At 42.7% G+C, this 25,844-nt stretch overlaps 3 protein-coding genes across 6 annotated transcripts in view; 2 read left to right on the top strand and 1 right to left on the bottom strand.

The window, feature by feature from the left end:
- The window catches only part of CCDC85C (coiled-coil domain containing 85C), a 105,046-nt gene extending 97,203 nt beyond the window's left edge, over positions 1–7,843 (top strand). For all 3 annotated transcript variants that reach the window (XM_084522274.1, XM_084522273.1, XM_084522275.1), the window contains 2 exons: positions 2,243–2,341; positions 4,123–7,843. In XM_084522274.1, the coding sequence (XP_084378400.1) occupies positions 2,243–2,341; positions 4,123–4,212 (189 nt within the window). In that variant the 3' untranslated portion in view covers positions 4,213–7,843. The remainder of the gene's footprint in view (positions 1–2,242; positions 2,342–4,122) is intronic.
- Positions 7,844–7,939: 96 nt separating this feature from the next.
- On the bottom strand, positions 7,940–23,545 carry CCNK (cyclin K). The gene is made up of 12 exons (XM_084522272.1): positions 23,331–23,545; positions 23,179–23,201; positions 21,539–21,805; positions 20,431–20,512; positions 19,704–19,835; positions 18,773–18,878; positions 18,577–18,634; positions 17,372–17,541; positions 16,306–16,592; positions 12,414–12,447; positions 11,251–11,325; positions 7,940–9,275 (listed from the first exon to the last, which is right to left on the bottom strand). The coding sequence occupies exons 3-12, from the start codon at positions 21,733–21,735 to the stop codon at positions 8,653–8,655; spliced, it is 1,764 nt and encodes a 587-aa protein (XP_084378398.1). The 5' UTR covers positions 21,736–21,805; positions 23,179–23,201; positions 23,331–23,545; the 3' UTR covers positions 7,940–8,652.
- Positions 23,546–23,921: 376 nt separating this feature from the next.
- The window catches only part of SETD3 (SET domain containing 3, actin N3(tau)-histidine methyltransferase), a 57,629-nt gene continuing 55,706 nt past the window's right edge, over positions 23,922–25,844 (top strand). Inside the window, exons 1-2 of one of the 2 annotated variants that reach the window (XM_084521483.1) lie at positions 23,922–24,047; positions 24,521–24,599. The gene's annotated coding sequence lies outside the window, so the exon portion shown is untranslated. The remainder of the gene's footprint in view (positions 24,048–24,520; positions 24,600–25,844) is intronic. The other variant, XM_084521484.1, reaches the window with a different exon arrangement.

The following is a 25,844-nucleotide window of genomic DNA, read 5'->3' as shown; positions in this document are numbered from 1 at the left end:
TCTGTCAGCACATACACGCTTTTTGCATCTCTCTCGCCCTTCCTCTCCCCTTAAAAGGGACGAGGCTATTTGGTGTTTGTGAGAGGATCGCTCCCAGATCTGTTCGTAAAAGGAGCTGGTGCATTTTGGAAGTAGGTTAAGGGCCTGAGGAGAATGACCTATTTTTGTACATAATGCAGTTGGAGTGCAGCAGGATTGCTGTGCCGAGCCAGACCAGGAGATAATCTGCTCTTGGATCCCGTTTCATGGAGCAGCCAGTGCCGTGTACCTCAGCACAGGGCGAAGCCCGTCCTCACTCCATAGGTCCCCGGGGAGGCTCACGGGCACAAACAAACCTGCTGCAGAGCTTCGTGTGGGGCTGTATCACTGTGAGAAGGGACCATGAGCTATTTGGTGGTGGCACAGGGTGATTTGGGGATCTTCACCCCTGCACACGAGGATGGCCGCGTTCCCCCGCAGCAGCAGAGCCCTGGGGGAGCTATGCAGGTCGGGCGCGCTCCTGCTCCCTGACGGGCCTGATGCAGCGCCTCGTGCTGTGAGGCCTCCTGAATGCAGGCAGAGGCTCTGGGCTGCACGAGGGGTGTTCCTGTGGATCAGTGCGAGTCCAGCTGGAAGCTGAGGCTGCCTTTCATCCCGGTCTCTCTAAATAACCACCTCACGGCCTGGAGGGTGTGCGCAAGGCCTTCCTCCACCGCCTCCTGTGTCTGACCGGTTGTGCCTGGCCTGGAGAATGCTCCTCCAAGCATTATATAAACCACAGAGGTTAAATATCAGTCAGTTTTCCTGAAAAGAAGCAGCACCATTTCCAAACATTGTCAACTCAAAAGCTAGTTTAAGAAAATAAGTCACAAGTGGGATGTTTCCACTGCCTTTTTATTCAGTGTCCTGGGCTTCTTTCCCAGTGGATTTACATGTCTTCCTGAGGGAAGTGTGGCCCCAGCCAGCAGGCCAGGTGGAGTCCACAGGGCCCACAGACATCAGCACTGGGCTTGTCAGGTCTGGGGTGTCCTTGCTGGAGCCATAACAAGGAAACCTGCTTCTTCCCAGGTCCAGGAACGTTCTCCTGGGGGGCCTGGCATGGCCTTGCAAGCCACGGAGTCTCCTCATGCACTATGGCTGCTGTGATCTGTGTTGGCTTTTAAATGTTGTGGCCTCAAGCTCCTTGCAAGCATCCTGTGCCTTGGGCTGTGTGGATCAACCTGGGGTGCCCCACAAAGCCGGCTGAGCGCCTTTGAGGGTTCCCTGCGGCGCTACTGAGGCAGTGAGCTCTGGTGGTTGCCTTTCAGAAACGCGTTGGAGGATCTCCGAGCCTCCCCCACCCACTCTTCCAGGCTGCTGCTGTGCTTTAGCGGCCACGTTTCCTGTTTTTGCAGTGCTTTCCTCCTGTTACTATTGTGGGAAGAACCCCCCAGTCACAAGCAGGATGGAAAGGGAAGCCGGCGCCTCGCTCCTCCAGAGGCTCCCTGGGGCAGGGTGCTGCAGGCACCTACGTGCCCCAGGCTCCCCTGTGGGCAGATCCTGTGCTCCTCAGCTTTTGTGCTGCCTGAAGTGTTTACCAGCAGGCAGGTTTTATCCTAAGGCTGTGGTTACAATCCTGGGAGTGGGGACATGTGTAGGGGATGTGCTTGCATCCAGCCTCATGTTGGGCAAGGTGCCTACAGAGGACGGCAGTCAGCACGCAGGGGCCTGGGATGCTGGTTTCCCCCACTTCCATCCCCTTTGCATGCTGGCTGGATCCAGCTCTAAGAGGCACTGGGTGGGAGCTGGGCACGGGATCAGGATCTCTGGGTACCAGGTCTCTGTGATAACAGCCCAGTTCCTGCTCACGGTCACCAGGGTCTCTGAGGAACTGAGAAATTAAATGGGTTAAACACAGTTTTCAGCCAAAGGTGAGTGGAAAGGGCTGTGCTTGTTTAAGATCTGAAAGTTGATGGCTGATTGAAGACCACACACGTTAGCTGCTCGGTGGGCAATCCTCTGTTTTCCAGTGGTACAGATTTCCATTTTCCTCTTCCCCAGATGGCTAACCCTGTTAGACCTAAAACCCGTGAGCTGCCCGCAGTTGCCCCATGACTGGAATTAATGGAAGGGAGTGGAGAAGCCTGCATGAGCAAGGGCATTGGACCAGGTGACCTCCAGAGGTCCCTTCCAACCTAAACCATTCTGTGACGCTGTGAAGTTGCTGAGCACACTGTTAGTTATTAGAGAAGCATAATGCTTTTGTAATATTGCTTTTTTATAGGTCCTTGAGGTCCACGAAAATTTGGACAGGCAAATGCAGGACAACTACGAAGAGGACCTGAGTGAAAAGGAGAAGGCGATTGTCCGTGAAATGTGCAATGTAATAATGCCTCTCAGTAATTCTAGCTCTGTCTTTTGTGTTCTTTTGTTGTAAGTGGAGGGGAGCACTGGTCTGCATACAAGCCCTGTTTGATACGAGATCTGCAGGCACAAGGGAAGGGTCGAGGCTCTGCTGACTGCTGCTTTCAGTGTCAGTAACCCGAACGCCTCATTCATGGCACCAAGCAGCCTTTGTTCAGCAGATGCTTCCCTCTCTGCTGCCTTAAAGGGTGCAGGGTGGCTTTCCAGCTAACCACGAGCCCCACAAAGGGCTCTCCCTGCCTAGGTGAGTCCTGCTTGCAGCTGACTCCAACTGTGCCCACAGGGGCTCGGTTTGGACTGAGCAGCAATCGGTTGCTGTGTTTACAGCCATGCAGCTTGAATGGGTTTGAGCCTAAACCATGAGGTATGACATCAGAGGGGGAGTCGTCTTGTTTGAAGCCACTGAGCAGCATTAGGATGTGCGGGGTTCATTTAGCACCCCTAGCAGGTTTGGCAGCCACACTGCAAACTGAGCTCACCACATGCTGTACAGTGAGCGTTCGTACCAAAAGGCAGCTTCGCAGCGTTTGCTGCTGTGCCACTACCTCCTTCAAACCACCCTGGCCGTGTTTTGGCTTTGAACAAAGAGTTTGGGATTTCTGCGAGAACAGGGCTTGCGTGCAGACGGGGATTTGCTGTTTGACAGCAACAGCAGTTCTCACAGCAGGGAGGAGGATGCTCATGGAGCATTCTCTTTTAGAAGTCCGCACTGGAGGTCAGCCCAAGTGGCACCGTTTTGTGCCTCACAGCAGCAGAGAGGAGCCTAATCTTCCTTTTAAATTCTGAAACTGCTTGCAGTGGGGTCTTATCAAACTACTGTTTTATATGGTAAGTGCTACAGCATTCAGTATGGAAGGTTCTGCTGCTGTGTGTTGGTGACTGCATCTTTATGGACACAATGGGAAGCAGAAAGAACAAAGACAGCACTTTCCTGCATGCAAACAGCAGGAAAAATCTTAAAGGGAAAAGAAAAAAAAAAGTCCTCAACCCTACAAAGGGGGTGCAAAGAACACAAGTGCGTCTTACAGAGCTAAATCTCTGCAAGAATCCTTGGCAAGGGCTGAGGCACGTCACTTGGGTTGTGGGATTCCTGTAAGCACAGCCAAGCATGGAGTAAATGGGGTCTGCTTTGGGGGATGTTTTGTCTCCTTACCACCGCATCTCCTTGTAGCCGTGCAGGGGGAAAGGTAACACACTCTAACTTCATGCTCCCAGATGCTCCAGCAAATTTATGTTTGCCTGTCATCAGCTGTTTTTTTCTTTAAATATTATTTTTGTGTAGACTCAAGGCAGCTATAAAGGGCTTTGAAGTTTCTTATTTTTTAGAAATAGCCTCACTTACCCCAGTGGCCCTAGAGTGATAAAATGTATGTTTTTAAAAAATCATACATGTGTAATTTTAACTATTATCTCTTTTATTATCTTTTCTGCTTACGGTAACATCATTTCTGGAAGCATGACAGGGTTGACCTAACATTGAACTTAACTTCTGAACCTAGTGTATTTGTTTTATACTATTACCCCAGGCAGAAATGGTTCTAATTTCAAGAGAGGCTAATTAGAAAAATGCATCAATGCCTTTCCCATTGACATTGGTGCGTAGGTGCCATCCTGTGGCCCTGCCGAGAAGTACAGCCCGGCTCCGGGAAATCCCTGATGCTGACTTGGAGCCAAATTCTGCACCTTATCTGGTTTTTAATTCTTGCCTTTCTGACCCCGCCCTTGTGTTTTTTCTTACAGGTTGTCTGGCGAAAGCTGGGTGATGCTGCGAGCTCCAAACCCTCCATCAGGCAACACCTTTCGGGAAACCAGTTCAAGGGGCCATTGTAGGAATGCTGCCCCGTCGGCTGTGATGCTGTGAAGACTAAAAGAGGCAGAGCTCACGGTTTCTGCCTGCCTGTTCTTTGGGAGTTGGGGTTGAGTTTCTTCAGGGTTTCCTTTTTTTTGGCTTTTTTTGTAACTGTCAATAGTGTAAATACGGCAGCTAACAGCCTGATGTCCAGGCTGTGGTGCTCTGAACTAATGTTCAAGGGGTAAGCACCCAGTAATGCCAGACTTGCATCATTTGTATCGTAGTTCAAACCCGCTTTGTTGTATGGTCTGTTTGTAGAGTTAACTAACCTGAAAGCATTTCTGAGAGGAACAAGAAGAACCCTTAACCCGTGGAAAAGTCACAGTTTTTATCACTCCTGTCCACCTACTTTTCAATGATTCATAGCTAGGTTAGTGGCTCCAGGCAGCGCTGTTCTGGAACCTTCCAAGGAGAAAGCTATTTGAATTTCCCACCTTACAGGCTGCCAGGCTCCTGAACTGCTAACATTTTTTTTTTTTTGAGGTCCTTATTGCGAAGAACGGAATAGAACTGTTTTCACCAGGCGCTGTGTAATATACCGAGTGGTGAGCTAAAACACCGGCACCGCTCGGTACCTTGTGCAGTGGTACTCATCACAAGTGTACAGAAAATCTTGAGACACTGTGTGAGCTGTTAATGAACTATTTTTTTCATGAACAAATGACACAAGATTTCTGCGGTTATAATGTGAATGAACTGAAGTCACTTAGCCACACACCAGTATTCCCAACAAAAATGACAACACTTTTCCTGTAAAGCTTTTACTACTAAATAATTCAGCAGTAACTGCCGTCCTCACAGTGCTTATGACTTTCACAGTATCTTCGAGAGCAGCTCGTCTTTCACACACGGAAGATTTGGGTATTTTTTAATGTTTGTGCTGGATCCCTCACTTACATTGGTTACTGGCTAAGGTAACCAAACAACAACCTTGCAGAGCTGAATAAAACTCAATAAACACAGGCTGTCAGTTGAGACTACTTCCTGCCATTCAAGCTTTATTTTTGTTAATGAACCAAAACAAGTGGGTTTTTCCTTCTTCAAACGGCTGTATATAAAACAATGGGACATACTTTGCTATTGTGGAGTAGCTGCTTGTATAGTTGTAAGAATTTGACCTCCCCCCTTTTTTTCCAAGTTGTCACAGCAGCTGTCCCTGTGTTCCATTCAATGTTCTTTCCCATCTTTCCCATTAGTCCAAGGAAGCTGAACTTGGTTATTAAATTCATTGGTGTAAAATAATGTTAAAGACAGGTATGTGTAAAGATCAAAGCGTCCTCTTCAAATGTTGCATCAATTTTAGTGATTAGCTGGAAGATTTTGTGACCTCAAACACCATCATTTTGTTTTTGTTCTTTGTAAGACTCAGTCACGGCCACAGCTGAATTAGCTGGATAAGTTCTTCTTAATTTGTTTTACCAGCTGAGCTCTTGACGTGTCTTATCATATTAATACGGAGCACTGATACGATACCAAGAGGCCTGTGCTGCAAGATATGAATGAAATAGAGAATTGTTCCCATGGCATGTAGTGTAAGTAGCTGTGTGGGTAAAGATTTTGCAGTGTCAGAGCCTTTAATCTGTAACCAAAATCTGTAATAAAAAAATAGAGCCAGAATTCAACCAAAATACATACCAGGCAGTAAGAATTATTTCATTATTCAGTGCAGATATTAAAATAAAAACATAAAAAAACAAGAACCTCCCCCAAAACACAGACACACTCACCCAGCAGGTCATTTCTCACTGTTGTTCAGTCAGCAAATACTGAGCTAGCTAATTCTAGCTCTAGTATTCTATTTATGTCCAGTGTAGTCTGGAAAAATCCATTCTGGACAATGACTCTCCTTTAACGTACAGTATCTTCAGAGGCATCCCGATTTCCTCCTTTTTGTTTTTGTTTTGACCTCCAGTTTCTAGTCACCATTCATTGTTTTGTCCTCCTGCACAACTTATACCTTAGGATTTTCCTGCCAGGAGAGGTGATACAAACAGGAGGCACCACTCTTCCTTAACACGTAGTGTGTAACACGGGGTTACTTTTGCCTGTATTTGCTTGAAAACCCATTTTAATTTTCTTGGTATCTAATCTCTGGATTAAGCAGAGAATTCAATCATATTGGGAACAGGGTTAATTTACGTCAGTGAATTTTAACTAAAGCAACACAAACATGCCAGCACTTTCAGGGAGTTAATTGTGATGATGACGTGCTTGCTATTTTAGGAGTATATTAGACTAGCAAGTCCTCTCAGCGAGACAAGAGCTGTGCTAATCAGATTACGAGCCTTGCCAGCTATGTAATTCTTGTTCCAATATTCCCTGTATCAAATTTCTCTCAAAATCTATTCAATGACTTTAAGCAAAGCTTTTATTCCACCTGCAGAGCACATGCACAAAGGACAGCACTGTAATTGAGGTCCATTAGTGCTGCAGAGCCTAAAGAGCCAGTTAACGGGGTAGCCAGCAGTTCAGTTGAACAGCCTTAGAGTGAAGATTGGCTTTTTGATGATTCTGCTTGGCAGCATAGATCTTCAGTGCAAGATGTGCGTTGTTGATCTTGCAGAAGAACATGACGGTGCTGTGTGTTGGGGTGTTATGGTTTGGGGTCTTTTTTGGCTTGCTACTCTTCATACTTCGCTCCCTTTGAGCTCTGAAGTGTCTTCCCAGATTAAAATGACGCTCAATGACTTTACAGGATGACTTGGGTGCTAAGCTTTCAGTTGGCTAAAAAGATGTTTTATGTGCATATTTACATTCACTTACCCACGTGCTGAGTCTTCAGTGAAAACTACCTGAGGAGCTGTGTACGTTAAGTTGGTGGGGAGCATCCCTTGCAATAGCAGCCATTGAATTGATCTGTTTGGGGCAAGTCCAAGGGAATTTCCTCAGGAGTGCAGCCCTGGGTTCTGTGATCCTCTGTCAGAGAAAGCATCCACTGATCACAAACGGACTTTGCTCGCTTAAGGGAAGTAAAATCACACGCTTGGCTTTTGTTGGAGGGACAGATGTGAACGGCATTTCCGTGAGTTTCTGAAATGCTGTGGTGGAACCAGCTGCAGCTGGCTCCTCGCACCTCGGTGAGACTGCTGAGCACAACCTTGTTTGAGAATGGCACATTTTTATCCAAATATTAGGTATTAAAATAAACCAGTGTTAAAGTGACCTTTTATCTTTTTAGAAACTGTGGGGGAAGAGTACTACTGATCTTTTTCAAACGAAGTGCATGACTGTAAAGTGATAAATTGTATATTTTTCATAATGTGGGGAAAGTCTATTTGTGCTGCTTTAGAAATCAGTTTAAAGTTTGATTTCTGTTAAACCTGTGATCTTACAGCCCTGCTATATTTTCTGTATATGATTTACAAAGAACTGGAAAAGTTAGCACCTGCTGTTGTGTACATAGCAAAATTCTTTAGACCTTAGCACGCGTTTTTACCTATTATTGAACCACTCTGGCTTTTTTGGGGAGCGAAAGTATTAGTACAAATTTTTTTGATAATGTGTGTAAAACATTCATTTGAAATATTTTAGTAAAAATGAAGTAAGAGATTGATTGTGATAGTGTATACTTCTAGTTGAATAAAATAAAATACCTTCTTTTTAAATAAACTGATGAATAAGGCTTGGGAGACAACTGCTGAAGTATCTTGCAGTAAGTACCATAGTTACGGATTCTGAACTGAAATGAAAAACCCGAGAGCCCTCTAAATTCAGAACCAATTTTATTTGGGTAGATGTGAATGAAGTTAGTCCCATTTATAACCAGGATTTACATCACAGTAGGTTGTTACATTCAGACTTTCACACTTAGAAAATATATATATTATGTACAGGAATTTGCAAATAGGTGTAAACATACAATACTTTTAAGATACCAGTACATTCCAAAACAAAAATATCAGCAAGGCAAACACCTCAAAATGATTCCAGTCAGCTAGCATTCAGAATCTCTCTTAAATAAAGTAGCTTTTATGCTCGAGATTGTGTTGTTTTTAGTTATTACTGAAAAATGAAGTTCCTTATTACAGATGAAATTTCATGGTATCTGGCTATTTTGATACTCAAAAATAGGCACCGATTTCTAGAAGGAAATTTACTTCTTACTGATATAATTGAGCCAATATGGCTGGTTAACAATTTTGCTAGTACAAAGTAATCCAGTGCTGGAATAACTCAGACAATTTAAACTTAAGTCAAATGTATAAAGTTAGAATAGATACTGCAAAGCTGATTAAAACCTAGAAGCCTATGTAACTCACCATAAACAATACTGCAAACAGATAATCTAAATTCTCATTTCACGGCCTCATTTCTTCATCTAAATTATACAAATCACCCTCCTCATCTTTACAATGCCGCTTTTGGCTAGCTACTCCTGCCCGGGCAGCGTACAGGGGCATCGTGCAAATTACCTCCTGCTATCTCATCCAGGTAGCACGACCAAGTCCCGCTACAGGGGGCATGCCAGGCGGGGGGATCGGAGGTGGCACGGGGGGCTGCCCGCCCGGGGGGACGGTGGGCGGGGGGTAACTCGCTGGTGGCATGCCCAGCCCCGGAGGTGGGTGAGGGGGTACTGCGTGAGTCGGAGGCAGCCTGGGAGGTGGGAAATTGGGGTTGTATGTAGGGGGCGGCGGGTACCCGGGGGTAGGAGGGGGGATATTGGGGGGAGGGAATGAGGTGGGGGGCGGCGGGGGGACTGGCGGGGGCGGGTTGGGAGGATAGACATGGGGATGGTAGGGTAGGTGAGCCGGTGGTCCGTAGGCCGGAGGCAAAGCTCCGTAAGTTGGTCCTTCTGTTTTCATCATCGACTGCAGGCTCTGATAGCCCTCCCCTGACATGTACGAATTGGTGGTAGACATCCCTGTAATGTAACTGGTGGGGGGCGGGGGCGGGGGGCGGTGAGGCAGAGGTGGAGGTTGGTGCACCGGGGCAGGATGAGCAGGGGGAGGAATCTGGACCTTTGGCATGTCTACTGAGTCCACGGTAGTAGATGGCTCTGCTTCTCCCATCGAAACTGCAGTTGTCAGAGGCGGCTTGCGCTCTGGAAGAGAAAATTTCATTATTTGTCTGAAGGACAGCAGCAATTACTTCTGAATACTTCTGTATTCTCCTCCAGTTAACGCATCAAAAGATAACAATTTTCTGTCTCTGAATGCTACATGGTACCCAGACAGGCCTTGTTACATCACTAGAAAAGAACCAAGCTGCAGAACAAAATTCTGTTTTTTCCCATCCTAAAAGTTACATACATTTCCCTTACTACTATTTTCTTAACATTTAAATGTTGTTCTACAATCAGCAGAAACTGGCAGGCTGGATGGACAGAATCACTGCTAGCAGATTTTAAAATATCAGGGGACCCAAGACACCAAAAAATCTTTTGATCAGAGTTTCAATCTTCTTTATTCTATGTCTCCCTTCTACCCCTTTTATACTCCAGGCAGTGGCCTGGGATGATTCTCTGCATTTCACTTGCCTCCCATGTTGTGAAACATTTGAGAACACAGGCCAAAGTCTTGAGTCTTTAACAGAATATTTTCCCCTCTTAATACCAACTTTGTGAAGTAAGGAATTCTACAGGAAGAAGACTGACCTAATGGCAACACCTCTGTATCACCATATGGTCAGTATTAAAAAGTCCAAACAAAAACATTCTGGGCACCTGACATCCAACTTGTAATAAATAACCATCTAAAACATTGTCCAGTTAAGAAAAGTCGTTTAGAAGCAGATATATACAGAGCGGTCATTCCCAGTGACATGTAACAACCAAACTGGCAAAGCTAAACAGAATTGGAGATCATTAAGCCTTCTAGTACTTTTTTTTTTTTTCTCCCATTTGGTCAATAGACGTTCTTAGTTTTCAACTGCTATTTCCTCAAAGCCTGAAAAGCCAAGAGATGGCCTCTAAAGGCTATTCTTCAAATGTGTGTTTATACAATAATGTGCTTGTATAAACAAATCTAAAATTTCCCTCTTAAAATAACAAGGGAAACAAGTTAGTTACCTGCTTAAGTAGGATTTACCTCATCTGAGCACTCATAATTTTAACAGCAAAATTGCCTGCTAGGACACCTCCATAATTAGATGATGCAAAGTGGGTATGCTGGCTGTGGTACCTACAAATTCCAGAACTTGTAGTTCCTAAACTATAGCAGGCAGTAATTTCTCCATTTGCTCATTGCCAGTATCACTCTGGATTTAAGATGTACATTCAATATTTAACAACTGATGAAATGATGAATATGGTCTTCAGAAGAACTCCCTCATTCTTAATTAGTTTTTAACAAATGAGGAAAAAATGGTCCTACTATATTTCAGAGCACTTTTTCTCTTGCAATTCCACGTTAGAAGCTGCCATCCTACAGTTACATTATGGACCATGCTCTGTAAAATATTTATGTCATATTTAAGGGTCAGTGGAAAGCTAACTAATGCATCAACACGCTGGAAGCACATTTTTTACAACAGTAGAGTTCATTTTGCAAAGGCAAGGCATGCGTGCAGTGTTCAACTTCCCTGACAGACAAAATCCATTTCTGGACACAGCAAAGTGTCCTTACTTTACTTACAACAGTCCCCCTTATTATTTAGAAGTTACACACCTGCAGAATTTCTGTATCAAAGATATAACGTGAAGGACTTTTATAGGACAGTTAGAAGCTACATGGGCAGTAGTATGGCATCTGCCATCCATTTAAAGGACTTTTGCCTGCTACTCAGTCACTCTTTGCCTGCTAGCAACATTTACCTTTATTCTTCCTGGCCTCTGAAAGTCAGAGCTTTGTTTTGCCCTCATCCATGTAGTATAGTCTTATTTCCATCATATCGTTTTTGCTTCTGTCTGGAAAAGCTTGTGCTACTACAATGAAATTCCCTCTAGAGCTTATCTACCTAATGCTTTTACTTGCCAAGCTGATTAATCAAGGCAACAACCCCTCCCCCAAGGTCACTACAAGTGTATGAATGAAAGATTAACTGCAACGGTAAATTTGTTTTAGAAGATAAAAGCTTACCTGGAGGTGGGTGTGCAGGAGGTATTGGTGGATGTGAAGTTTCAATTTTAGGAATTTTAGATGGTGGTGGTGGTTCTGAAAAACATTTGGAAGTTCCTAATTAGCTATTGCTCTGCGGTATTTTCCAGAGCCCTTATATAGTCCCATTCTAACACTCACCATCCATCATATTACTCTATGCAAAGTGCAGTGGAAACATTATACATTAGGCATGTTTAATAGAGAACTAAAATCAAGACCCTTGTATAAATTACGTGGCACCAGGCATCATGCACCAGTCTTGCAAAAGAACATAGGCATACAAATTCAAGCTCCGTATTTTATAACTGGAGACAAAGTGACCCAGTAACAGTATGACTGCACAGATGCACACATACATTTTCTAGCAAAAAAAATGAACTTTAAAAGAGTTAAATAAATCTCATGGGAGGCTGAACTGTTATGTTCTGCTAACATCAGGGAACATGTATCCAAAACTCAAAAGAAAATAAATAGAAACAAAAGAAAAAAGGCAGTTACACAGGAGAGAGGAGGGAGAAGAGAGAGTTCTCTGGAATCTGTCTGCAGAGCCTGAAAGGGAGAAGTGCCAAAACTACTTAGGAAAGGTTACAGAATTAATCCTAGCTGTCCTGAAATAAAGTGCTCCAAAACAGCAGAAGAGAAGGAAAAATAAAAGCACGTCCATACCAAAAGATGTGACCCTGCAGTGAAACATCTCTTAAGTTAGACTGCGTATTGCAGTAAGATGCCTTTTACAACAGCCAGTTAAAATGTCACTGATTACCAACAGACTTATTAGTGCAGGCATTCAGTGGCATGGTACCTTCCATCGTTTCCATGTCCCACAGCTTGCTAAACTGAGCCCAATTAATGCATGGAGTTGTACACTGAGAGCTGCGTAGTTTAGCAAGATGTTTACTGAGTGTAAACTGTATTAAGGGATTCTCGGGGCACAGTTATACTCCATTTTTACAAGTTTTTAAGCTAGGAACATTTTATAAATCTTACAGTAGGCAATTAAAGATGCAGCATTAGTATCAAAATAGCTTAGAACTGCCAGGCCCATAAGCAAACAAACTAAGCACATGTCAGTGAGTAACTTATTCTCCTGAAGACAGTAATTTTGCTTGCATAAAATGAAAAAAGAAATTGTTAACATTTACCTGTTGTCTTTGTTTCTTCTTTTGGAGAGACAGTCTGTTTAAAAAAAAAAAAGATGGAAACAAGTCAACTATTGCAATACAAAGCATTTTAAAAAATGAAAAAGCAAGCCAAACAGGAAACAACTGATAGCTTGTTGAAGAGCTTTTGTACAAATCTGACTAAACCAGAACCAATTTCCAACTCAACAGCAGTATCTTTGTCCCTCTCCTAAAAGGAGTCATGGAAACCCATTATTTATTCTCCTATTTTTATTAGAAGGTTACTAATGCACAAACTCTTTAGCAAGGTGTAGTGCAAACACTGAACAAAGTCAAACCACTTTGGGAAAGCCCAACTTACCTAGAAGAATGAAGACTGAAAAAAAATTGAAGCTATTTTAGATTGAGGATTTCCTGTTGTTCTCATGGTTGAGTATTACATCTCATTTAATTTATTTAGCATCTGCTGCACGTACATCATGGTCCAGTGTATTACTTGCTGAGCTGAGAACAAGAGACTTGGCCTCTGTTCCCGATTCTGCTTTGACCTGTCATTTGACCTTTGTCAAAACCCCTGCAGGCCTTCACGCTTTATTTACCAGGATAGGACTGTGAAAATAGTGCTCTGTGTAATACACTTCAGAAGCCCTTAGATGGGAAGCTCTGTATAAAAGCCAAATATTATGCCAGGAACAAAGAAATGCACATTGAGTAAAACCCACAAAACCCCACATCATCCTTCTGATCACCAGTTGTTGGCTGGTTTCTTTTTTAACTTCACAGACAAGGGAATATGAGAAATCTTTCCAGCTTCCTTAGTCCAACTGAGATGAATAGTTAAAAAAAGCTGAAAACCTGATCAAAGTATGTCAAAGTATGTACAAATGTATTTAAAATTGGGATAAAAATAAGAAGGGTACGCTTCTACTGAATGGAAGTGTGTGCCTTTTAAATGAAAGGGTCTTTTATTACAGGGACTATTTAGGTCTAGTGGTTTTATCTTCCCCAACTGTTGCTCAGTTCCCATCACTTCAGATTCTGCAGGAAGAAGGGGCTGACATTTCACTCGAATTTGAACAATAAATTCCCCTTAACTGTGCTGGGTGTTCTCAGGACTTCTGCTGTCCAGTACAAAGGTACCTGAGGCCTGCTTAGGATCACCTTGTGGTCTTAAGCATCATTCATCTCCACTCATCATCTTAAGACCATTCATCTCCAGTCACCTTCTGGTTGTTTTCCAAGTTTTTAAGGATAATCTTCATCTTTCCATTCCAAACACACACCGCTTTCTTGGTGACTCTCATAGACTCATTTGCTGCTTTCATTTTACTCAGCCGGCCTTTTCCCCATTTTCTAGCACTAAATTCCTTGTTTGCAAAACCGTGTGAAAATATCAAATATCCTTGCTCTTTCAAACAACTGCAAGTCCTCATTACTTACTGGCAGAATTTCCAATACATCAATTTGTGAAGTCAGTTGATTAATTCAAGTGGAAGCAATTTAGTTATTGTGCATTTGTGAACACAAAACGGTGTTCAGAAAACGTCACTGAGGTGCATTGCCAGTAATATGGAACAAGCAACTGCAGCCAAACACAAAATAGCTCATGGGACAAAAAAACAAAAATGAGTTTTTACCTTATGCATAAAAAAAGTCAGACAACAAAACCAAAGCCTATTACTTCTCTAATAATGGCAGTTGCTAAAATAGAAATGAGCTTTTTTTTTTGTCTTTGTATCATATTGTAGTTTCTATTGCTCCAGCCAGGACAACCCTGAGTCAAAATTAATGATTTATTAGCATGCTAATTATTATTTAATATTTTGTAAACAAGCTTAATCCACATAATAACAGAACTGTTCTTTTAATGCTGTTTTTACATGCATTAAATTGTTACCACTAATAATTCTTAGTTTAATCAAACCAAATATACCATCTCATGATTCATGAGTATATTTTTAGTGAAGTCAACTGAAAATTCAAGTGCTCTTCACCACCAGAGATGCAGAGGATGTGCAGATGCTTTAGACATCTGGTAAGGGCTTGTAAGTCATGGGCCAATGCCTCAGCTGCTTTAAAGTATCTTGGCTCCACAAAAGATAATGGAGTTATAGGAGTTCATGTAAATGGAAAATCTGGCCTCCAGGAACAAAGTATATTTATATTCTATACAAACTGGAGAAGTCCTACAAAGCGCTATTTATAGAAGAAGGCAAACATTTTTTAAAAGGTTTATGGCTCATCTAACCGAAGAATATCTTTGTAGCACCAAGTAAATCTTTCAAACACTACACATATTGTTCTCCCACATTGTTTTCTGGAGAAAGAATTAGTTCAGATCATCGTATCTGCTTTTCTCAAATTTTGTTGTTTTGCAGGGGAACAGCACAAACTCCTCTGAGTCACCCTTTATTTTGTATTTGTTCTGTATATCTACACTGCATCAGACTTACCTTTTTATTTGTATTATTTGCTTCCTTAACTATTAGATGGTGCAACTAAAATTCTAAGAAAAGCTAAGAGGCTCTGACGGCTCGACGAGGGAGCATTGCTAAAGATCAACAGATACTGTTTGTGCAAAATGCATTGCTTTTTTTCTGAGAGATAAATCATTAACACATGGGATGAGGTATAATCACTAGTGCTGTAATCGTAGAGCTTTAGAACAGGCTTTCCTAACAACGTTCAATCAGATGGAAACACACAGAAAAATCCTAACTGCTGTTTATGGTTTCTAACATGCCAAACTGTCCTAGATGATTTTGTTGAATAAAAGGAGGAAAAGAGTTCCCTGCCCTACAGATCTGACAACCCAAGCAGAGCTTGTGATGATGGTAGAAAAAGCATGCAAATCAATATATACTGTAGAGAAAAGCTCTCCCAGTTTTCAAGCTTTTTATCCTGAGTAACTCTAAAGCAAGTATTCAGTTCACTAACTATATTTCAGTGAACGTTTTTTCTTCCAGCAGCAGGCTGTATCTTGTGAAGACCACAGTTTTAGGAAGTCACTTTTCTCTTTTTTAGGAGGCTGCCATTATGAATATGCTTCATTCTTCCAATCCCAGTTCATTACATCATTTCTTACTTCCTTTTTTTTCCTCTTTATATCTGGTCTCTACTTTGGGCATGCAGTAGTTAAAATAAGTAGGAGCAAAAGCTGTAAAAGCTGGACAAAAGTGTATTTCCTCAATGGACTTCTTCCAATCAGTTTGCTTCTGAAAATACTAGGTACATCAAGATTTGAGTAACACTTTACCACTTTTTTGGATAACTTAGAAGTTAAACACAAAAACTGTAGATAAAGGTTTAAAAGCTTTGCTTGGCCTTGATGACTATAGAAAAGCACATGGGCAACTTCTGATATTATCCAATTGCTCATGAAGTTTCTTAATTTTAGTGGTGAGGTGATAATAAAAAGTGACACTTCAATGCATGAAGTATTTAAAGGCTTCTATTCAATTATTTTGAAGGACTTTTTCTAAGAATTTTTTCATACTTTTAGAATTTTTTTTTTCCACATTATTAAAGACTTATTAAAGACCAAGAAATCCAATTAACGTCTTCATTGTGCATATTGCTACTCGAAGAGATCTTTCCTTAATTAAGCCTGCTCAATAGCAAAACCAACAGATTTTGATGGCACAGAACCATGAACCTTAGTAGTTCAGGCTGAATAGAAAGTCTGCTCAGTTGGTTTTGACCCAAGTGAAATAAGAATATACTATGCCAGAACTGTCAACGGTGTTCTATACTAATGTACTTGCCATACAACCAACTGAAGTCCACCATAAAAAATTAACTACCAGGCTCATTCTTAAAGCAAAGAAGTCTGCTGCACCACGGCCTTAAAATAAAAGGGACATCAGGTCAGATTGAAAACAAAATGCAAGTTAAAGTTCAAAGTTAAACTTACTGCTGGTCTTTTAATATTTCTAGGAGGGCTTGACTGGGGAGAGGGCTTTTTAGATTGTTGTGCTTGTGTTTGCTGCTGCTGCTGCTGCTGTTGCTGTGATGACTGTTGTGACTCTTTTTGCTGCTGAGTCTGTGATTGCTCTGAACCCTGTGCTTGCTGTGATTGCTGTACTGTAGGTGCCTGGGGAGTGGACTGAAGAGACGGTGGCTGCTGCAGCTGGTGAGGAGTATGATGAGGCATTTGCTGTTTTCCCTGGGAGTACAGGTCCAGGATCTGGTGACAGATGTCTTTAAAGATAAATAAATAAAATCCAATGATTACACACCCATAATGTACAAGCGAATATTTAATACACAATAATCAACTCAGCTTTTTGCTGGATATAAACTTCAGAAAAATTCATTGCAATTATTTGTTCTTATGACTACGGATTGCATTTTTTAAAAATGGACTATTTTTCAATTTATACTTGCATTTCTGATTTTCTTCTGCCTGTGCTGAACAATGTACAGTTGTATATGCATATTCTTGAGAAGAACAACTAAGTGTCTTGGTACTAGTACACTGCATGTCATGATCATGTGCCTAGAAAGCCAGTTAACAGCATAGCAACAGGACAATAGCATAGCAAGAAAGTGAGTGAAAGAAGACTGTATGTTAAGACAGACACACTGAAATACACAGTCACTGGTCATAACCAACAGGGGTTCACAAGGGGCAAGTCCTGTTTAACCAACTTAACTTCCTTTTACAACATGGTTACCCACCGGGATATTCAAAGATTCTATAGGCCAACCACAAGAGTTTCAGGAAACTAAGTAAATGACTGAAATTCTTCTTCCAACAGCTGAACCAAAGGAGGAAAAAACCTTTACAGAAGAGCTAAATGAGTTCTTTATAGTAAGTTCAATTAAAAGCCTGGTTAGGGCATAGCACATATGCCCTAGGCTGCACACTCTACATGCTTATTTTGACTAAGACCCAGAAAGAAAGCAATCTTCATTTACCTGTGACCCTAGATCAAACAGTTAAATATTCCTCTTTTAGTGGCAAGTGTTTCTCATACCTTCCAGAACATCCACAGGAACATCTTGGACAAACTGCTCCCACCATCGTCTGTACATTGGTTTTGATGTCCACTCCTGTATTTCAAACTTACACAATCGGCCTGCTAAGTACATAACTGCAACAGCTATGATCTCCGGTTCCCACTGCAGTGACAGGGTAGTGCAGAGGCTGGAATATTAAAAATAAATAAATAAATAAATTCACAAGCCTGGAGATAATTGTGATTGTTGAAGTACAGAACTTTAATATACAACAGTTAGAATTACCGAGGTATCAACTCCCACACTTCAACTTCTCAGACAAACTTAATGGAGAAACTTAAAAACAGCCAAATCAAACAAAAAGTTTACAAAACTAAGCCGTTTCTGCACTACTGCTGTCATTAAACAAGGCAATTTTAGATACACATAATACAAAGGGCATGTGCTTGCTTCATATATGAACACAGTTTTGAGTTCAAAAATAGAAAACCTAACACTACATGGGAGTAGAGAGGTTGCTGAGGGGGAAGAGCCAGCATTATATTCCAGTGTGGGCAGCTGCATTCCACTGCAGCCTCACCTCTACTGTTAACTAAATACAGCACTCATGTTCGTTGCTACTGAAGCGTGCTGTCACTGCATTTCAGCTGGGTAGAGAATGATGCCCAAATTTGGATTTTAGAGTTTCCAAATGTTTTTCAATAAAATGTAGAGACATAAATATAAATAAATAAATAATAATTTTAATAAAAAGAAAAAACGCTAACACAAAATTGTAAAGCAACTTGTCAAGCAATCTGGATGCAAGTTTTAAATCTAGCTTTAAAAACTGCAAAAGGTTATTCACCAAATAGCCTTTAATAGAACTGGTGCTAAAATAACTGATATTATTAGTATTATTGACATCTACTGAGTAAGTTCATGTCATAGTAAAAGCTACTGCTTCCCTGTATTACAAAATTTGTTTTTCTCTTCTTCCTTTTCCCTCCATAGATTCCTGGCCTACTTCTGCAGTCATCCTAGATTCCACGCTCAATAGAATTACCATGGGAAAGACAGAAAGAAAAATGTAAAGAATACATAGATCGAGAAATACCTCATCTATCCTCATTATGAGCTGAAAACATATAAACGCAAAGGAATGTCAGAAATATCTAAACCAAGAATAAAGTAAGCAACAGTAACTATTTAACTTTTAAAAGGTTTCCTAGCAGTACCTTACCTGTCATTGACAAATGTCCATGCCATTTGAACCAGTTTTTGAATTTTATTTTTGTCTCCTGAAAAACAGTAAGGAAAGTTGTAAAAAATAAAGTTATTAGAAAGGACAAATGGTTTGGAAAAGAACACTCTTGTTCTGTTAATGTAAATTAAGTGCCAGAAGTTAAGAACTGGCATTGCACCCTGTAATATTTTACCTTTGAGTTGTTTGGCATACTTGAGAAGAAATTGGTATGGATGTTCCACTTGCAAATCAAACTTTATTGTTTGTAGTAAGATTCTTTCAAGGACCATCACTTCTTCCTAGAGCACAAAACAAGGTAACCACAATATTATTCCTTTTTTCACTCAAAAATATTTTACGCTGGTATAAAGTATGATTACAGAACATCTCCAGGCAAACATGTTTGTCTGCTTTTGCTTGATTAGGGTTTATCTCCAAGGAGAACAGAAACCTCTCCAACTTAAAGGCTATTTTAAACCCAAATATTCTCCGTATTTATTTTGGGCAGAAGGGTGGAAGTGATGTTTAGAATTCCTTTTCCTACATGGAACAAAGAACCGAAAGAGATACAGCATAAAAGTGTCAAATACACAGAACTACAACAAAAAAATACTCCCACCACATTTCTTCATGGAGTTTTATATCTTTCCTGCACTTATACGAGCCATTTGTAACAACTGCAAAAGAAGTTTAGTTTTACTAAGCCAGAAGCTCTAAACACGAAACTTCTTAATACTTTAAAGATGATACTCTCTTATTTGACTTAGGATTTGCTGTTCTTAAAACCACATTAAAACTGCCAACTATGATTTAAATCTTGATAGCATTTCTAGTTCCGTCCACAATGACTCAAGTTTAATTTCATTTGCAAAGTAACAACAGAATTCACATGAAATCAAACAAACTTTTTCTACCAACATTTACTGCAGTAAGCTCCCCAAACTACTTGTGTTAGCAACAATTATTTTCATAGTTACCCATGTCACCCAAAAGAGCCATAAATGCATGTTGAATGTGCAATTTGGAACGACTGAAAATCAGTCACTGTTCTAAGGAATGTCACTTTGCTGGAGTATAATAGGATAAAATCTATTTCAACGTGATTTTTTTTTTTATTTTTTTACCTTTGGATCATCTCCAAACTGTCCAAACTGCACATCATTTAGCAAGCTACGGGCTGTTTTAATTATATCTTTACATTTCTTAGGTGTTTCTTCAACTTTTCCTGCCAGAAAGAGACAGCAGGCTCCTGTCACCTAAAAAAGAAAGTGCTTTCAAAGTTATCTGCATCTAGACATGCAATACAGTGTAGCACTGTTAAAGCACTGGAAGTTTCTATTAACAGATCCATAGAAGTTTCCCAGAAAAGACTTAATAAGCATATTAATTTTTAATATCATTACAGTGTTAATTTAATCTTTTCTTTCTCAAAGCAAAATACAGAATTTTGAGGACTGTCCATTTTACAGAACTTTATTTCATGGTTAGACACCCAAAGCAGAATTTGTCTTGTTTCAGCACTGTCTTTTAAGCAGTTTTAGGATGGTAATTCCACTTTTTTTTTCTTTTAGCCATACAACTGTGCCAAAACTCTTACCTCGTACTTCTAAAGAACAGTATCAGCAAGACATAACCACACTGTCAATATAAATACACTTCCAACCACAAATAAAATGTATAAGTAAGCAGGCAGGTGCAGCATATTTAAAGCTGTGTTGATTAAAAGATAAAACGTTTGTTTTTCATCATCCACAGTTGCAGCGAGCAGTAGTACCCAATCGACTTGTTACTTCAAACAGCCCATGGTTCGTGTAATCACAGTATTAAGCAATCAATATTGCAAATACTTACGTATCTCGGGAATTGTTTGAAGGAATGGAACATATAAAACCGATGGAAATAAATTATGCCGGTTGCTAGAGTATCATAGTGTCTGTGGTGCAGAATAAGGAATTTCAAACAAGCCATAAAATTTAAACCCAAGCATATACAACGGAAAAGATGCACCCTGCTATATCAAGCTCCTCAGGTAATTATCCATTCAGTGACCTGATAAAAAACACTGCACGTAAAACAGTAGCTTTAGGAAAAAAGCTACAAACCCCCCTAAGACTGTGTAAATACTGTGATTCAACCCTGATACAGCTGATACCTAAAGCATTTATTGGAAGCATGCAAAGCCCTGATCACCTCCATGAGTGGTCATCCACATGTTAATCCACACCTGCCTCAAAAAAGGTCCAAAATGGTGATAAGTACATAAAGGAGCAGAAGAACAATCACTTTGCCTGAAAAATGTTACTGTGGAAAATGGTTACTAATTATTCACAACTACAAATCCAACAAAAATAGGAACGTGCTCTTCTCTTTAAGGAGAAATGTACAGTTTCATCTTCGCCAGGTTAAACAAAGAAATTCTCGTAAACTCAAGAGATTTACAAGAAGTACTAAAAATGCAGGAAGTAAAAAGTTTAAGTGGCAGTCTGTGAGAAAGTGAGACAGCAAGGAGAAATTGCTTAAATGTATACAGATCTGTAAATCTGAACCTAAATAACAACCAAAAAAAGAGACAAGGAGGGGAAAGGTGGGAATATACCAGAAGCTCCAGAGGCAAAACATGTAGAAGAATGAATGGAAAATTCAAGACTTGAGAAATTATGTAGATCCATGTGATAAGGGACCACATCTGGTTACAGCCAGAATATCCATAATTAGCAAGACTGTATCCTCTGACTTCTCTGTTGCCCAAGGGCTTGAGACGAAACCTTCACTATTCCAACAAATGGCTAAAAACTACGTAGAAACACATTACATCAAAAGGCGTTTAAGCTCAAAAACATTTTTCATCATGATACAGAAACATTTGAACAACCAACTACATGTATAACGCTATTTCTCTTTTATTCTTAAAACTCCCATTCATCAATACATTTCATGCCACCATGAGTTTAAAGGATACAGCCCTAAACGTGTTCCGACATCGAATATGAATCTGGCCCCCTCCCTGCGGTACCGTGCCTCAGTAGCTGGATCAAGCCCCTCTAGCTGTGAAGGTGTATGTGCCAAGTCCTTCTTATCCCAGTACCAACATGGCTTTGTATGGTCCAGGTTTGCCAAGTTTACAGAAGGGCTGGAGTTTTCTTTGTTCTCCTTCATTTATTAAAATAGAATTGTTCTTGCTCGATAAATTTTCAGAAAAGAAGTCTCCGGTGAGTAGCTTCAGATCCTTTAAGAAAAGCAAAAAGAATTTCTTTAAAAATGGAGGGGATGTTTTTTCCACTTCAAGATAAGTCACATTTAACCTCATCTTATCTTCCCCATATAGCGCAACCACAGTTCAAAAAAATAAAAATATGTTATTTTTGCTATCACTTGTTTAATAAAGAAACTTTGAGAATACCTTACAAAAATATCTGCTAGTTGTCAACAGAACAGCTTTCCCTTACTTTGTCCACAAGATAAGGAAAAACAACCCAAGAACAGTAGCAGGAAGATTTGAAAAGTTGGGGTGGGGGCACAAAATCAGATCACTGTTCATAATTAGGACATGCACACATTAGGTCAGTCTGAACGGCAATTTAAACATCCAGCTGGGTTCCTGAATGTAACCAGATGGTAAAATGGCAGCAACCACCTCCAAAAAACTTTCTGAAGTGATCTGTACTTGAGTTACTTGAAGAAAAAACGGTACCAAATTACTGTTCTGTCACATACAGAGATTAACACAACTGTTGTGAGCCTGAATGGTAAGGCACCATCAAAAATCCCCACTAAAACAAGGCGGCTGATTACAGGCAGCGTGTGGCATTTCCCTACGTTGATCAGCATTTCACGTATCTACAGTGACACCATGGTGCTCTGCAAACAGCTTCCTGGTATTTGAGCTATGAGTGATGTCCGGCCACGACACAATTTAAGGAGAGAATGAGCACTGCCTTGGCACTTTTATTTCTTTCAGGCACAAGTCTCTTTTTATCTTAACTCAATAAACTGTGCAGACACCATGCACAAATTACTGTGCATGTAGTCACTGGCAAGGCTTCCAGTAAGAAATGCAGATTAAAATATGATGCAACAGACTTGCTCTAAGCAAAACAGTCAGCGGAAGACCCGAGCGCAAGCTCATTAAAATTAAGCTGTTTAATTTTCCAGAAGTCTTCCTTCTGAAAACAGATGAAAGATCACACAAACAGCCAAAAAAAAAAGTAAAAAAATAAAAAAAAAGTGCTGGTGTAATACATCTCTCTCCCTTAACTTCAGGAAGTTTCTTTTTCAGAAGAGAGGAAACCACCTTGGTGCCAGGTCGGTTCGTGAAGGATCTTCATGTCTTGTGGTATCAGTGATTGATCAATGCAAATAGTGCTAGTTACAAGTAAGTGAATGATCAATACAATTTCTGCTATTTATAAATAAACGATCGATACAATTTCGGTTATTTATAAATAAGCGAATAACCAGTGCAACTTCTATTATTTACAGATAAACGAATGATCGATACAACTCGTTACCTATAAATACCCAAGCGCTCAGGATGAGCTCTGTCACCTCCCAGTACGCGAGCAGCCCCTCACAGCCCCCCCGGACCCCCCCCTCACTCACCGATCGGCCGCGAGCTCTGCAACCTGCGAGGAAGGAGATGGGCAGCGGTTACTGTCGTTTGTAACGCACCAAACGGCTTCAACCGCCCCCCGAGCCCCCCAAACCGCCCCGCACCCAGCGCGAGCCCCTCACGGCCCCTCACGGCCCCTCACCGCCTTGTCCCGGCGCCCCGCCCGGCAGGAAGCCGCCGCCCAGCGCCGCCCCGCGGTTCCCCTCAGGCCGCCCGGGGGTGCCCGGAGCCCCCTCCCCCGCCGCGGGAAGCGGCCGCCCAGAGCCGGCCCCTGGAGCCCCTACGGGCGGCGCGGCCTCGGCGCCCTGCGCGCCGCCATCTTGGGGAGCACGGCCTGGCCGCCCGGGCGGCAGCGCGGCGGTGGCGGGGCGGGGCGGCCGCGGCCCTCTGGCCAATGGGAGGAGAAGGGACTCCCCGCCGCGGCCAATCGCGTGTCGCCCAGCCGCTGCGGAGCGCCAGGAGCAGGCGCGCTGCGGACCAATCGGAGAGGAGGAGGGGGAAGATTGCGAGCCGCGTAAGCCAATAGGAAAGAGGAGGCGTGGGCTTAAGCCCCAGCCAATAGGAGGGGCGTGCGGGGGCGCCGCCGTGCCCTTTTTTAGGGCCGGCAGCGGCGGGTGGGGCGGCTTGAGGCGCGGGTTGGCTGCGGTGGGGGGCGTGGCTTCAGCTGGACCAGTGGCGAGCACGGGCCGGGGCCGGAGGGGCGGGGCCGCGCCGCGCGCTGGGAGTGCGGGGCTGTGGGGCGGGGGGGGGGGGGAGCTGGGCCGCCGCCTCCCCACCCGCGGGCAGCGGCGTCCGGGGCGCGGCGCTCGGCTCCGCTCGGCTCCCTTCGGCCGCGCTCGGCTCCGCTCGGGCTCGGCAGGTAAGGCGGGGGCCGTGGCGCTGCCCTCACCCCCTCCCCTCCTTCCCTGGCCTCCCCCCCTGCTCCCCCTTCCTGGCCCTGTGGTGCCGGAGCCCCCCCCCACACTCCCCTCAGGGCCCCGGGCCCAGCAAATGGCGCCCGCCTGCCCCGGGCCGCGCTGCTGCCGGCCTCGCCTCGCGCCCCAACGGCTGCTAACGGCTGCCGGGCCCCGCGGCTGTCAGGGCTGGCTGCAGCCTTCCCCAACGAGCCGGCCCTCGCAGCCCCCTGCCGGCCCGGGGGGTGCTCGGGCTCCGTGTCTGCTCCCTCCGCTGGGCTCGCTCCTGGGCACAAAGTTTCCCTGAAATAAAGTTAAAACGAAGCCGCTTTTCGCCCCTTTAACCCCCCCACAAGCACCTGTCTCCTCAGGCGGCGGCTTCACCCCGCGGCTTTTTACTGCCCGCGTTAACCTAACCTCTTGTGTTTTCTGCTTTCAGTTGCAAGCTCTTTTTTCTTTAAAAAAACAAACAAAAAAAAAAGAACAAAATCCTGCGTAGTGTTTTGAAGCTGATGTAGGTGAGTAAACAGCTGGAGCATCCTGTGGGGCCGGTACCTGGTGTAAAATACCGAGCAGGAGTGTGAGCTGTGTGGTGGGCGCAGGGGCAGGGTGTGCCCCGGGCTGTGCTCACTTGGGTAACTTAATATGGTCGGGGCTCAAGCGTGTCAGCTTGTGCTTCAACAGGGCTTTGGGTATGTTTAGCTGGCTGGGCTGGCGTGCTGTTGAAAATACCTCCTTGGTATGGGGTGGCTAGGGCTGCATTTAGGGCCCTGGGGGAAGGAATCCAGGAAGGAGCCTGGAGCCTTGTGTAGTTTGGTACTGCTTCCAGTTTGAGGCAGCCTGGTCTGTACACTGAGCTCAGATCTCAGTCGCTGAATACACCTCTAGCTTCAGTATGACATATAATTTAGAAATAAAACATCTTGTTCCATAGGAAATTTATAGATGAATGACATTTTTACTGTCATAGATCTGTCTACTGCATCTCAGATTTCAGGCTTTACCATAACGGTGCTCGTTGTATAGTTAAACTGACATGCTGGGTTGTCTTCAGCAAATGAGTGGGTTTAGTGGTTGCTCTTTGAAAGAAAGAGGCAATTTGAGAACTTCTGAAAACTTCTGAAATCTTGGGGGCTCTGTATCTTTACTATCAGAGTGTCATGGCCTTTGGCACTCATTAAAGGACGTGGCACAATGTCTGTGGCTTAAGCACCAAGCCTCTTCAGAGGCCTGTGCTGTTTGGCCTGTCTGTGTGCTGATGGCTGCAGTCAACCAGGGTGACTTGCTTCATTCTCAATTAGAAGCTATATTTTGATGAAATTAGCTTAATAAACAAGCAAAAACAGTACCCAATTTCTTCATGAACTTGCTCAAAATGAATTTGGGGAAGAAAAAAAAATCTGTGGTAGTCTTTGGGAAGAGCTAAACTCAAGCAAAGCAAAGAAATGACAAAAGTCTATTGGCAAAGCAGTAGGGTTTAACAGTCTATTTACTTGCCTCTTTTCTGCGAAGAGTAAATATTTTTACTTTTCTGGTCAAATAGTTGTCTGAGGAGCTGGTTCAAAGGGGAGGCAATAGGACTATTAATCATTAAGAAAGAGCCTGAATTGTTTCCTGTGGCAGCTAGTAAGTTATCTTGCCTTGAAGATCGGTGAGGTGTTTATAGTAAGAAGCATTCCTTCTGCATAAGAAAGCTTGTTGGGGGGGGAGGGAGGAGAGTGTGAAGATGTGACTGTGCAGTACTTTGGTTATTAGTATAATAG

This window comes from Aythya ferina, assembly GCF_964211825.1.
Source record: "Aythya ferina genome assembly, chromosome: 5".
NCBI classification, from domain to species: Eukaryota; Metazoa; Chordata; class Aves; order Anseriformes; family Anatidae; genus Aythya; species Aythya ferina.
The sequence above is the reverse complement of the archived record's forward strand: the minus strand, read 5'-3'. Positions and strand labels throughout refer to the sequence as shown.

Bases quoted from the DNA above. Each gene is read 5' to 3' on its own strand.
- CCNK (XM_084522272.1), bottom strand. From the start codon at position 21,735: ATGAAGGAGAACAAAGAAAACTCCAGCCCTTCTGTAAACTTGGCAAAC. The intron at 18,635-18,772 runs GTAAAATATTAC...ACTGTTTTTCAG, and splicing joins GTATGCCAAACAACTCAAAG to GAGACAAAAATAAAATTCAA. The intron at 12,448-16,305 runs GTAAGTTTAACT...TTTTTTAAACAG, and splicing joins GAAATATTAAAAGACCAGCA to ACTGTCTCTCCAAAAGAAGA.